Genomic DNA, 13964 nt, shown 5'->3' with positions numbered 1-13964 from the left:
CTTCAAAGCCTCCTGGGAGCTGTGGATTATCCAGAAGAACGTGAAGTATGGCTGAGCAGTTAGGGTGCTGGGCTGGGAGTCAGGACTCCTGGGTTCAGTTCCCTGCTCTTTCACAGACCTCTTGTGGGAGCTTGGGCAAGTCACTAGTGACTCAAAGGTATTTAGGTGCCACTAACATCCTCAGAACAGCTGCTCAGCTGCCGCCTACCCCTGGGGGTGCCCACGTTTCTGCTGGCTGCCAATCACACAGCTGCCTGCGCGCTGATCCTGCCCTACAGCTAACAAACTGTTCAGAGCTCTCACAGCTCCGTGAATCCTGGAATCCCCAAAGGGCTCAGACTAGGCACTTTCCCCCCACCCCCACACTTATCCTGCCACTAAGGGCTGCTCCTGGAAGCATGGTCGGAGCCTGCCTACCCTGCACAAGAGACAGATGGGGTGAGTGTGTCCCCCCTCCCTCTAGTGGCTGGGAATGCACTTGGGGTGTGGAGAGCCAGGGTCCAGTCCCTGCTTCATTTAATTAGTTATACAACATGGAACAGCTCCAACCGACGCTGAGAGAAACCGGCGCTGCATTAACAATCGTGTTACAAGTGTAAGCTGTCACTCTACAGTTCATGGGTTTTGTCCTGGTCCTACCTGCACACAGCAGAGCTGTAGGGAAGCATGCAACCCGGGCCGAGCAGCAGCCAGGCAGCCTCCAGCGAGATGGGAGCAGTTGCGCCCCTCTGCCTTACGGAGCAGCCTGCTTTGTCTGTCTCGGTTTGGTTCTTGGCTGTTGTCGTTCTGGATTCTAAGAAATCAAGTGAACTTTCCAGAGAGGATTGTATGTTTTTATCAGACTCCTGTTCCTATGCCACGGCCACAACAAAACCCACCCGGATACCCATTCGTGCGGTATTTAGGGCACTCGTCTGGGAGGTGGGAAATGTGGGCTCAGTCTGAGCAGGGAGCTGCCTACCGGCCTGTTAATGATTTGGGGCTAAGCCCTGCCCCTTTTCCTCTCCCCGCCTGGCTAATTTACAAAATGAACCCCCTTTGATTTCTCACACTGCTGGTTTAGTTCTCTCCTTGAGCAGTGCACCACCGATGGCTAAGCTGAGATACAGTTAGTTTTAGCCAAGCTGCAGGGGAAGAAAATTTGCCGTAAGCCAGAAAGCTGCTCGTATTCTTTGCTATAGAGAAATTACCAGTTTTGTATCATTTTGATGGGATTGACTGGCAGCTTCTATAATTTGGTTTCTCGTGCAGTAAGGAGCCTGTCTCCTTTACCCATGAGTGGTGCTAGGGGATTAATATAGCTCAAAGGCCAGCTGGGTTTTCCACCAAATAAATTGCTAGGTTGTGAAGGAGGCAGTTTGTCTAATAGTTAGAGCAGGGGCTGGAATTCATGACACTGGGGCTCTATTCCCAGCTCTGGGAGTGGAATGGGGCCCAGGGCTTAGAGGTGGGGGAGGGGATCAGGATGCCTGGGTTCCATCCCTGGCTCTTGGAGGGAAGGGCTGTCTAGTGATTAGAGGAGGAGATGTCAGGACTCCTGTACCCGGCTGCGTGAGTGTTTGCACTGTAGTAAGAGCCCGGAACTTGGAGTCGGGACTCCTGGGTGCTAATTCAGTCTCTTCCACTGATTCACTGCTGTGAGCTGGGTAAGTCTTTGTGCCTCAGTTTCCCCCTCTGTAAAGTAGGGGTGATAGTACCTGGCCCCCAAGAGCGGAAGGGGTGAGGTCTGGGAGGTTTAAAGCATTGAAGTTTGTAAAGAGCTGGCAGACGTAGCATGGAAGGGGCCCGAGGGAAGGGTTGCTGTTCTGTGTTTATTGCAGTGCGCTGCCTGTCTTGTGCTGCTCCCACACACGGTTAACAAGTCCATTTCTTTTCACAGATCCAACCGTCCTGGTTCATCCCACACGGAGCATCGTTCCACTTCCCGTTTTTGAGGATATGCACGCAGTCCTCGCGATTGTGATCATCGTTGGGCTCACCTTGGTCCCAGTTTCTGGGGATCAGAGAGAGCAGCAAACTCAGGCAGGCATTCGACATGGAGCCCTGGCAAAACACATACCCTGAAATCTCACATGAGCCCTCAGAGTGAATGATCCTGCCTCACCCCCTGAAGCAGTTTGAGGCTGATGGGTGCAGAGCGCTGGGTAAGAGCTAAGTGCAATGATCTAGGGCCTGATTCATCTCTGTGTTGCTCCAGTTTTAAACTGGTCTGGCTGCTATTAACTTCAATGGAATTTAGCCTGGTGTAAACCTGGGATAATGCGATGGTGAATCAGGGGCAATGCCACAGTGAGAGATACGCGCAGTCTTACAAGTTCTGTTTCTTAGTGGGTGAGCACTGATCAGTCTTGGAAGACATGCTGCGTTGGTAGTGCTGTGATACACGTTTTCATTGGGTGAGCTCCCCCTCCCTGCCTGAATCTCTCTCAGGAGACTCAGTTCTTGGGGTAGAGTTATTTCTTGGGAAGATTGGTATTTGGGCTGAGATTTCTGCAAGAGGGGGTTGACCTGTGTGCTGTTGGTGACACCTCTGTTCTAGGACTAGTGTCTGTAGTGTAAATAAACAAGTTACACTAAGAAAATACCCAAACTCCACTGATTTCTTCCCAAATGGAAAACCGACCTGTAAGAGCCTGAAAACTGCTATTGCTCAGCTGCTATTGACAATTGAAAGCTGAGCATCATCCACCATTTTGCTCTACCCCAATAGCTCTGGTTCCCTTTTGGGGGACCCTGGACAGTTTAAAGAACAGAGCAGATGGGAGATGAACCAAGAATGGCTGAGTGGGTGGAGCTGCCCTATGACTCAATGGGTTTGAAGAGCACAGATTGGCCAGTTGAATCTGAGCCAACCCCCTTTCCCTCATGTACCAGTGAGCGGGATTGGGCTGACCTGTATGATACGGAACTGTGGTCGATCCATTTAAATGTCCCTTCCTTGTCAATGTCATTCAGGCCAATCCAGTAATTCTTGCCCTTAGAGTTCTTTGTCAAAAACTCCTGAGAAGAGAAAAATAATGGACTTCAATTAAAAATGGCCCAAATCTAAGACAATCCCGGTCCCAACTTCACACAGCCCAAATCCCTCTGGCTCAGTGTTCTTCCCTGCTGAGATGTGGCCCTGTGACAGAGTGGAGGGTGGTAAACCCCTCAGCTGCCTCTGTCACCCCAACCCAGCGGGCTGGGCTGGGGCAGTGCAGGTCAGCTGAGCCAAGAACTGAAAAGGAGCCGGCAGCAGCTGTCCGCACTGATTAAGCTGAGCCAGAGCCCTGACTAATGAGGCAAAGGGGGAACAGCTGCTACCTTGCCAGGGAGGGGACATCGGCCAGCTCAGGAAACCAGGAGTGGGAGGCATGGCCAAGCAGGGTGGGGGGGAACTGTGAGTCAGTCTGCTGGCCGGCCAGGAGGGGTGAGCAATCCTGAGCCCCTAGAGTGCCTGGGGCAGGGACTGGGGAACTGACTGTGTGCACTGTAAAGAAATGAGCACGGGTGACTGCGACGCAGATGGCTGTGAGTCCTTTGTTAATGGGGGAACCTGAGGGCCAGGAGAGCCCGGCCATGCAGCACGCTACAAGCCGTTTGGGTTATTATTAGAATTATAGTAGCACATATAGGCAGCAACTGAGATCAAGGCCCTCTTGTGACAGGTGCTACAAAGACCCCTAGTGAAAGACACTCTCTGCCCCAAAGAGCTTACAATTCAGACAGACAAAACCAAGGGTGAGAGGGGAAACTGAGGCAGTGATTTGCCCAAGAGCACACAGAAGGTCAGTGGCAGAGCAGGGAGTAGGACCCAGCTGTCCTGGCTCCCACGATAGTTCCTGCACCACTAGACCAGGCTGGCTCCCCTCCCAAAGGCCCTGCTGAGGGAGCTGTGGCTCTGGATGGATGTGAAAGCACTGTGTGACATGGAGGCCAGTCAGGAAATATCAGGGAGCTCCCAAGTGACGCTGATCTCATGATTCCAGTCCTCCAACGGGTGCTGAGTCTCCAAACCCTCCCCCCACCCCCATCACTCCTTACACCCAGAGGTCCCTCCGACTCCCACGGTTTCCCTTCCCAGACATCTGCTCTCTGCAGCTCTGTCAGGCTGAATTGCCCGAGGGTCCTGCACAGCCGCCTGACTAGAGCTTGGGATGAATTGTGCCTTAACTCCTGGGAGTTACGGGAGTGGCCCCAGCCTGTGTTCTGGTAACTGGTTTGCTGCTAGATACGGTGTCAATCGGTGGTGCTCAAGTAGATGTAGCATCATCCCTGCAGGACTAGGACAATTTCTTGTGCACTGCAAATGGCTTCATAAGAAGGGCCATATGGGGCCAGCCCAATGGTCCATGTAGCCCAGTATCCTGTCTTGTGACAGTGGCAGTGCCAGGCGCTTCAGAGGGAATGAACAGAACAGGGCAGTCATCAAATGATCCATTCCCAGCTGCTGTTAGTCAGAGGCTAGGGACACCCAGAGCAGAGGGTTGCTTCCCTAACCATGCTGGCTAATAGTGCTTGATGGACCCCTCCATGAACTTATCTAGTTCTTTTAGGAACCCAGTTATACTTTTGGCCTTCACAACATCCCCTGGCAATGAGTTCCACAGGTTGACTGTGCATTGTGTGAAGAAGTACTTCCTTTGGTTTGTTTTAAACCGGCTGCCAAGTAATTTCATCAGGTGACCCCTGGTTCTTGTGTTGGGAAGAAGTAAATGGCATTTCCTTGTTTACTTTTTCCACACCGTTCATGATTTTATAGCCTCTAGCATATCCCCCTTTAGTCGTCTCTTTTCCAGGCTGAGGAGTCCCAGTCTTTTTAATCTCTCCTCAAACAGAAGCTGTTTCATCCCCTCATTGTTTTTGTTGCCCTTCTTGTGCATAACTCTTTACACCAGTGTGTAACAATGTGTTTCCTGAGCACGGAGCAGAGAAACGTCAGCCCCTATCCTGTTCCCAGGCATCTCTCTCATCCCAAGAGCCTCCCAGTGGCTGGGAAACCACTTCCACACCCTTTCCTGGCTGCAATCAGTGCGCCTGACTTACCTGCTCTTGTTGGTTCTCAATAATAATCAGCTGGGCACCTTGGTCCTTGCAGGCCTGCTTGGCATAGGACCAGTTTTGATGCACTGTGGAGAAATAGTAGCAGTTCCCTGCATTCGGCAGCCAGCAGGCTGGACAAATACTGCGGGTGGCAACTGTAATACAAGGCAGGCAGAGGTCACTCAGGATCGACTGCACAGGACAATACTGTCTGCCTAGCGCCCTTTACCCAGTGTCCTCAAAGCACTTAGGAAAGGTAGAGAGCTGTCCTCCTTAATTTACAGAGGGGGGGAAACTGAGGCACAAAGAGGCACAGTAACTTGCCCGAGATCATTCCCAAGCTGGGAAAAGAACCCAGGAGTCCAGATTTCCTGTCTCACCTGCTCTAGCCACTTGGCCAGTGGTTTTCAACCTTCTTCATTTGCAAAGCCCTAAAAAATTTCAAATGGCAGGCAGACCCCTTTGGAAATCTTAGGCACAGTCTGTGGACCAGAGGTTGAAAGCCACTGCACTAGACAACACCTGCTTCATATCAGCTGGGAACAGAACCAGGAGTCCCAGCTCCCCGGCCCATCTCCTCTAACCACTGAATCCCAGAGGTGTGACTAGACGCCAGGAGGCCTGAATTCCAGTCCCCGGCTCTAACTATTAGACTAAACTGACTCCTTCACAACGTAGTGGTTTATTTGAGGGAAATCCCAGCGAGCCCCTGTGACATGCTGTGCCCCATGTAGTGCGATTTGTGTGTCATTCGTGTTCACCCTTATAATGTAACTGTGTATTGTCTACTGCAAAGTATGCCATGTAAGGTCTTTTTGGAGTGCTCATGACATACTGAACATCTTTGTTATGGTAGCATGTTTCCTGCACTGTCAGACACATGTACAGATATGAAACTCTGCAACGTCATAGCCCCAAATGTGTGTCTCCCATGGCTTGAATAGATCCAGACAAACACAGAGCTGAGGGTTCATGCCGTGCAGTGGCATGCATACAGGAACAATGGGCTGCCCTGAGCAGCTGATAAGGCAACGCTCATTTGACTGAAGTGAAGGAAATCACGCCCATTGCCGGACATGGCCGATCTCCTGACCCCAGGGGGTGTGGAGGAGACTTGTTAAAAGAGAGGCATCTTTGTCCTGGGGCCCTCCCTTGGAATCCATCTGCAATGCAACATCAGGTGACATCAAGTGACACTGAAATGACTGCCCATGGGTCGGGGGAGCACTGGCTGCAAGAGTCACGTCAGCCAGCCTGCATGTGAGTTAAATCACACTGAAAATCTCCAGTTTAGTTTAGGATGCGATTTAGTCTTTTAGCCCTAATTTCAAATCCAGGCATATTAATCTGACTGATAATCACTTACAATCTTGCTATTCAAAAACCTTGTTTGTTTTATCTCAGTGCTGTGGATGGAGTGTGTGTAGAGACCACCTGGGTGACAGAGCTAGTGCAGATCCTTTCTTTGATACATTGATGGACAATGTGATGAGCTTGCAGGGTGCAGTGCACAGCTCCCACTCTGTCAGACCACTGAATCCCAGAGGTGTGCATCTGGGAGTGGGGGTCAATCCCATGAGCAGCTGGCCTGAATTCCCGTCCCCTGGGCCAGGGATCTATTAGTCGCAAACTGCTGAGCATGGGCACAACCGAGGAGTGGGTGGTTACACAGCAAAACAGAGTAAGTCAGAGCTCAGGAGTGAGGGATCTGTGACCAGGTACACACCAGTTCAGATTACAGTGTGTCATTCGTGAAATGTCACACCCCTGAACGATATTAATCTATTATCTGTGTATTGTGGGGAAAGGGAGCAGGAATCCTAGCTGCAAAGGAGTCATGACGTATGCCCCATTTGCTGGGTGCCCTACATGATGTGTATTACACTAGTGCCCAAGTCCCTGGTCATAGATCAGGCCCTGTTTGCTAGGCACTGTACTAACACAGAACAGAAATGAAAGCTGTGCAATGCCAAAGACAATCTGAGGAAGCAGAGGCTGGCACGTCTCTTACCTTTCTTGTATAGCAGCAACACAGAATCTTGAGGCTTCAGCTCTGATGTCATCGCTGTCATTTTTTGCTGCCCTGAGCAGGCTGATAGACCCTCAGACACTGCAAAAATCACAACACACCGTCTCCTGTACAAGGGGTGTGGAGGGTCACTCCCTTTAAACAGTCTGTGAGGCTCTTTGTGGGCTCACTGTGTTCTGTGCTTTAGAAGCTGCCAGAATGCCAGAGCAGCAAGTGTGTGCATCAAGTGCCTGGCTGTGACACTGAAATGGAGCTCCTTTCCCAGCACGGGAGGCAATAAGCTTGTTACACGGTTGGTCTGATTCGGTCATTAGGGACTGGAGAGCCGGCCGGGATCACCAGCAGAACCTGAACCTTTCACAAGGGTCAAAATCATTCAGACAAAACCCTGCCCCCTCCTTCCCAAACCTCAGCATGAGCCCTGCCCCCCACCACCTCCGCTGCCCTGCCCCCCCAATTCCCTACCTCTGGCTCCCCAGCTTGTTACACCAGGGCCTTCTTCTGTGCAGCCCTTGAATTTACTTGCCTCAATGAGTCACCATCCCCAGCTCCCCTCCCCTGTTTGCCCCAAGTCACTCTAGGGAGAAAAACAGCCAGATCCTGCTCTGCCCATGTGACTCCCTAAGGCCAGAGGCTCCTGTACTCCCACAGTGACTGGGAATGCACTCGGGGTGAGAATCGCTGCCGATGAAGGGTTAACTGGCTTCCTGCTCCCGCCCCCACATTCGCCCCCGTTACAGTCACACACAGCGACCCCAGCACAGGAGGAGCCCTGAGCACAAAGGCTCTGTGGGCACCGGCCATGTCCTTGTCTCCTGTGGGTCAGCTGGGGTGCAGAGCAGGGTAGAGAAGGGCCCCGGATTTCCAGCCTTGGGCTCCATCTGACTCCATCTGAAATGCTGCTCGCTCAGGCTGGCTGTGCGGGGGAGGGGGCCTCCCAAATCACTGCCACTTCCCCACCCCCTCTGCTTCTTTCTGCCATTGAGACCTTCCTCTCCCCCCTCCTCTCCCCCTCCCCCCTACCCCCCAACCACCACTCACCTTCCACTTTCAGCATGGCCTGGTCTGACTGCAGCCTCTTCAGGTCTCTGGCCAGTTCTGCCCCTGAGAGAAAAACAGGCCTGATCACACTGCTGGGAGGGACCCAGGGCTCAGCGGGAACAGGGCGGTTGCCAGGAAACGGGGGCTATTGAGGGGAGCTTGTGAGGAGGAGTGAGCTGACTGGGTGCAGGGGGCTCACACAGGGGATGCTGGGCTGTGCATCCGTGAGGGCGCTGGTACGTACCAGTGCTGCGCATGGTGGACTGGTTGAAGTGAAGCAGCTCCAGTTGCTTTGCTACCTTGGAGCTTGGAAGAGACAGAGGCTGGTGAGCTGGGAGCTACCCTTCACCTCCTCTCCCGGGGCGGGGCTGTGTTCCCTACAGAGCGGGTCTGCCAAGTACTGGCGTCTGCCGGGGCTGGTTTCCTTCCTAGGAAGAGGCTGCAAGGGTGGATTTGCTTTCGCCCCCATGCCATGATGGTCCATGAGGCACTGAGATGCAAAGTGACTTGTCCCAAGCCAGGCAGTGAGAGAAGATTAGAACTTGAGGGTCCTTGACTCCCTGCCTTGTGTTCATTCCTTCAGACCCCACAGCCAGCTGCCAGCCCTGCCTGGGGAGAGCTAGTTAACGAGTTCAGTTAGGGCCCATCCAGACTAGGGAAATTTGTACTAGTGCCACTATGACTGGTGCAAATCCCTCGTGCAGATACATGGCACGAGGCTCACACTGGTTACCAGGGTCAGACCCACTGGTGAGAGTCCTACTTTGCACCACCCCAGCATGTCTATATTAGCAGTTTGCATCGGCATTTACCCATCAGGACAAGGGAATTCCAGGGCCAAGGCTCTGCTCTGACTCAGGTAAAACAGGGACTTGAGCCGGCTCTGAACATCCAGCTACAGAGTCATTCTCTGGCTCTGCTTTTCAGTGTCCCCTGTGGGAGCTGTTCTGTCGTGTATCAATAAATATTCACTGGGCAGGGAAGAGAGAGTGTGAGTGTGCACACGCACGAGTAAGTGACTCCAAAGCCCCCAGGCTTGGGCATTGCCCAGGTCTGCGTCCCTGCTGGGAGCGGTTTGGTCTCCCACGTCCCAGTTAGTGGCAGAGGCTGATGCCCAGAATGGGGTGGGATTCCCTCCGGTGCTTCATGGCTAATGAAAGAGGTGCTGGGGTTCACGCAATGTTTTTCCTTTCATAACTGACGCAACAAGCCCAGAGGTGCGGGGCTCTGAACTGCCAAGCCCAGAGGTGCTGGGTCTCAGCCCTGGCACAAATTAAGCACTGACTCCCTCGGTATGGTTCTGACCAGAGATTCCATCCCGGCCTGGACAGACCTTCCCGCAGAAAGTTTAATCAAAACTGACCTGTTTGTGTGAAAAGCTCCAGTTTGGACAAATTGCCGTTTTCCAAGGATAAAAGGTTCTGTCAAAAAGTTCCCAGCCAGCTCCAGAGGAGAACCCAGCCCTGAGTCCTCCCCACCAGCCTCGCCCCCACCTCCACCTCCACCTCCTACAGTACCTGCCCCGGCCCTAAAGGAGCCTGTCGTCCTGCTCTGGGGAGGAACGTGTGGGCTGTGGGCTGTGATTGTCGAATCCTGATCTGAGACACACAGCCCCCCACCAACCTCCCCAGATCGCTCCCTGGACATGTTTGTTCCAGTTTTGCATCTGTCGGCTCTTGAGAAATCGAGATAAAGAGCAAGAAACTGTCACTGTGAGAAATCAGCTGGGCCACAGCAAAGTCACTGTTACAGGAAGCTTTTGTCATCCTGGCTCTCACCCAGGATCTAACACCGACAGCTCAGCTCAGTCCCGAGAAGGATATGAGGGGGGAGGGAAGGGACATCCCAGGTTTGTGCAACAGCCGCTACAGCTGAGATTGAACCTACTACCATCAGCAACCAAGCTCCAACCATGTGAGATAAGGGAGCAGTTCCCTCAGATGGTGGCAGTAATATGCTATTATCCTTTATGCAGCATAAGTGCTGGGGCAGTGATGCATTCAAGGATAAAGCAAATAAACCCCAAACTAAACCCCCTGAAAGTCTGAACGTGCCCAGATTATGTAAAAGTTCTGATCCGGATCTGGCCCCAGGCTGGCACTTACATTTCTGGCGTATCAGCACGAGGGCGGCTGTAGACACCAGCAGAGACGCTCCCACAAGCACGTAGAGGATGACCAAGGACTTTCTCACACAGCCTCTCTCCTCCAATGTCTTCGAGGTGAACACAACTGCAAAGAGAAGTGACATCAGCGGCTACAGTGCAAGTCAGCAGAAGCATGGCTAGCACCGCCTCTACCCACGCCGTCAGCCACGGGCTGGAGAATGACCTATATGTGCAAGGTGTGGGAGAGTGATCTAGTGGTTAGAGCTGGGGGGGAGGGGCTGGGAGTCAGGACTCCTGGGTTCTATCCCCAGCTCTGGGAGGGATGTGGGGGGGTGGGGCTAGGAGCCAGGACTCCTGAGTTCTAATACCACCTCTGGGAGGGGAGCAGGGTCTCGTGGGTGCCCCCAGCAGCACCAAGGAGTGGAGCCCCTGCCCTGGGATGTGCACTCCAAAGAGGAGAGAATAGAGCCTTATCTGTCACCCACCGGACCCCGAGACCATCACCATGGTGTTCAAGCTTGTCTGCCTCCCTAAGCCCCAATCCTTGCAGGCATTGGTGACTCTCAGCTCCCGCTGGGGTCCCTGGGCACTGCGGAGATTCAGCACATTTGAGAATCCAGCTCTTTGAGGGCTTGTTCACACAGCTCATGCGCCAATACTGATTGAGTTAAACTGGTGTGATCCACCCAGGCCTGGTCTGTGCAGCAACTTTCCCTGCTTTAACTGATGTGCAATTTCACTCCCGTTTAGTTAAACTGGGGCCACTTTGTGTGTGGACACTCTTAAATCGGCTTAACACCAGCTATCGGCTGGTTTCACAGTGTCCACATGTGGGAGTTGCATTAAATCAGTTTGTAAACCAATTAAAACTAAACTAGTGCAACTAGGGTGCAGACAAGTGCCTAGTGTAGACATGTTTGAGTCAGTTCAAGAGTGTCTTAAAGGGCTGAAGCTTAAGCAGATTACAAAGGGCTGATCTGCCCAAAAAAGTCAAACTGGTTTCAGTAGAGATGTGAATTTAAACTAGTTTAATCAAACCAGTGTAGACACACTTATTTCAGCTAAACAGCCAGCAAAACTCCCAGTGTAGACACAACTCTGCCAAAAGAAGAGTGTCCCTGTGGACGTGGCTAGTGGCGTTTGGGGAGGTGGTGTAGCTGTGCCGGTCCAGGAACTCCTCTGGCCAGCCTGTGCTGCGTCTCCCTGAGGTCTGGGCTAACATAGCTACCCCGGCCCAGGCTCTGGGGCAGAGAGAAGGCAGCTTGAAGCTTTCCCCAGAGTGGGTGAGTGAAGGGAGCGACCACAGGAGCCTGAGGTTCACCTCAACCTGCTAACTGATGGGGAAGCTCCCGGCTGCCCCGTCTCCACATTAAGAACACCTCAATTTGGCTAGTGGAGACACCTCCTGGGGGCTGTGCCAGTTCTGAGTGCAGTCGGGGCCGTCTGCCCATGTCAATGGCACCAGGCTGGTGGGAGGCACCTGATGCCAACTTCACTGCGCCCACCAAGCTGGGCGGGTGAAATGGAACGAGGGGCCCGGCTTGGTAGCTTCTGTGCTGAGCACATGATACCCACCAGGGCTCCCTGCAGCCTTTCATTCCCCCCCAGCTCCCTGTGTGCCACCCTCCCATCCCCTTCCCACTGCCCACTCCCTCCCCACGCCAGCGGCTGTGTGCTCCCCTCCCCCAAACCAAGGTCCCACCTGCCAGGGGCTCTGAGCACCCCCCATTCTCCGCTCGCCACACCAGAGTCCCCCATAGCCCAGCACTCTGTGTGCCCCCCTTTCTCCCTGTCTCATGCCAAGGGCAGTGGTTCCCTTTCTCCTGCCTTTGGCTCCTGCTCTCCCTGTCCCTGGCTCTCTGTCACTGCCGACAGCTGCTAGTTTTCACCCTGGTAGCTGTGACTGAAAATGACGCCAGTTCATAGATTCCTGGCGGGGGGCAGATCCTGGGGCTGGCACCAGCAGCGTTAGCCCCACCGCAGCAGTGGGGAAAGAGGCAGCCACAACAAAGGGGCCGATCGTGCAGCTGACCTTGTTTGTAAAGTGCTTTGAGATCTCGTGATGAAAAACACTGTCACAGAGCTCGGTGCTGAGAGGCTCTGGGGAGATCTCTCCCCACTGCCCCTGCAAGCCATACAGCACTGAGTGTGCATTGGGTCGTTTGCCCAAGCACGGGGTGTGCATAGAGGGACCATCACTTTAATTCCTGCAAATGCTCCATTTGCTCAGCGAGGGTGAGACGCCGAGACAGGCAGTCGCCGGAAAGGCTGGGAGAACGCACAGCAGCACTGGGCAAGGGAGCACTGCGGTGGGGCGCTGGGATTCAGCCTGTTTCCGAAGATGAGTTGTTTTACTGGGATCCTTCCCCTGAAACGAGGGTTGTGTGTGTCCAGCCCAGGCAGGGGCTCCGTTACACCCTCCTTGGCAAGCTCGATCAGCTGCCCTGTGCTCTGGCACCGTGTCTGGCCAGCAGCCCTTTGCAGGCGGCACAGTTCAGCCCCGGATGCGTCATGCTCCAAAATCCTCGACTTTCATTTAAAAATAAAACCATCGGGGAGATTTTCAAAGGGGATCCGGGCACCTAGTTCCCATCGCAGGGCAGTGGGAGTTGGGCATCCAACAGCTCGTTCTGCCCTTGCACAAATCCCCTTTGGCAGTGGAGATAACACTGAAATCATGACCCTGGGGTGGCCTGCCTGGGGCTGCAGAGAGCTTGAGCCAATTGCTCCCAGAGGGGGAGCTGCCCTGAGTGTGAATGAGGCAGTGATGCCTGCAAATGGCTCGGCATGTCCAGCTGCAGCCTCACATTAATGCTTTTCCATTTGCCAAACCCAGCCACTGGGCTGTCCTTAGGGAGGGCAAGGGAGCTGCCTGTCTCCTGCTCAGTCCTGGTGTGAAGCACGGGGTCCCCGTTTGTGGCCTCACCGAGACTTCGAGCCTCTGCTGACCCATTTTGTGGCCCAGACGCCTCCCATGCTCTACGAGATGCAGCTGAAGTGAGTCACCCACCTGGCTCTGCCTTTGCTTGCCACTGTGGCTGCACCTGATGCTGGGGTGGTGCCTCACTGGGATCGTCGTTCTCATAATCCCTCCTGTAGTCGTCGTCAAAACTGTCCATCGAATCTAGAGGCAGAAACAGGCTTTTCTAGAACAGTCTTGGATCGGGTTTTTGGCTGGTCTTGATCACAAAGTATTTGAAACCCAGACTCATCCCCAGGCCCAGGTACTGGATCCAGTCACGTCCCAGCCCAGCTTTGGCTTTCATTGTCACTGTCAGTGTTATCACTATTTCTCTGTATTGCAGCAGTGTCTGGGAGATCCGGCCATGGCCCAGGACCACATTGCACCAGGCGCTGTACGGACCCAGAACAAAGAGATGGTCCCTGCCCCACAGACCTTCCAGCCCAGGTCAATCGAAGCTGTTCACGACCGCCAGAGTCAGCCACTGTTTGCTGGCCTTGGCTGACGTTGCGTGTGAGCATCTACAGCTGCAGGGATGTTTATGGGAATCACTGGGCTAAATCCTTGTTCTCAGGGTTGAACATTTGCCCACGAAGGATTCACTTCCCACACCCCCACCCCAGCCCAAAGCCTTCACCTGCGATGTCTGGAGTTTGTCATTTTAGTTGGATATAGCAGGTATCGATCAGTTTCCTGCTGTAACACGGGGATAACTGTCATCACTTTCCTGCCCTGAAATCTTGACATGAAAAGGGCTGCGGATGGGCAAGTGCTGCTGTTATCTAGTGGCAATGGCAGGGCAG

General features: G+C 53.5%; 1 protein-coding gene across 1 annotated transcript; it reads right to left on the bottom strand.

Annotated features, from left to right (window-relative positions):
• Nucleotides 1-569: 569 nt before the first annotated feature.
• Nucleotides 570-13318, bottom strand: LOC137147941 (C-type lectin domain family 4 member G-like). Its single transcript, XM_067540366.1, has 6 exons — nucleotides 13210-13318; nucleotides 10198-10323; nucleotides 8093-8155; nucleotides 5026-5177; nucleotides 2894-3000; nucleotides 570-1993 (listed from the first exon to the last, which is right to left on the bottom strand). The coding sequence occupies exons 1-6, from the start codon at nucleotides 13316-13318 to the stop codon at nucleotides 1855-1857; spliced, it is 696 nt and encodes a 231-aa protein (XP_067396467.1). The 3' UTR covers nucleotides 570-1854.
• Nucleotides 13319-13964: the final 646 nt, after the last annotated feature.

The sequence above is a fragment of the Emydura macquarii genome, unplaced genomic scaffold (assembly GCF_026122565.2).
Source record: "Emydura macquarii macquarii isolate MOO-44397 ecotype Brisbane River unplaced genomic scaffold, CSIRO-AGI_Emac_v2 contig_581, whole genome shotgun sequence".
NCBI classification, from domain to species: domain Eukaryota; kingdom Metazoa; phylum Chordata; order Testudines; family Chelidae; genus Emydura; species Emydura macquarii.
Note: the sequence above shows the minus strand (reverse complement) of the source record. Positions and strands in the feature narration are given on the sequence as shown.

What these genes read in the sequence shown, in the direction of transcription:
- LOC137147941 (XM_067540366.1), bottom strand. Translation starts at nt 13,318, where the DNA reads ATGGACAGTTTTGACGACGACTACAGGAGGGATTATGAGAACGACGAT. An exon ending in GGCCATGCTGAAAGTGGAAG is followed by an intron (nt 5,178 to 8,092) that starts GTGAGTGGTGGT and finishes CTTGTATTACAG; the next exon opens with TTGCCACCCGCAGTATTTGT. An exon ending in CACAGTTCCGTATCATACAG is followed by an intron (nt 1,994 to 2,893) that starts GTCAGCCCAATC and finishes TCTGATCCCCAG; the next exon opens with AAACTGGGACCAAGGTGAGC.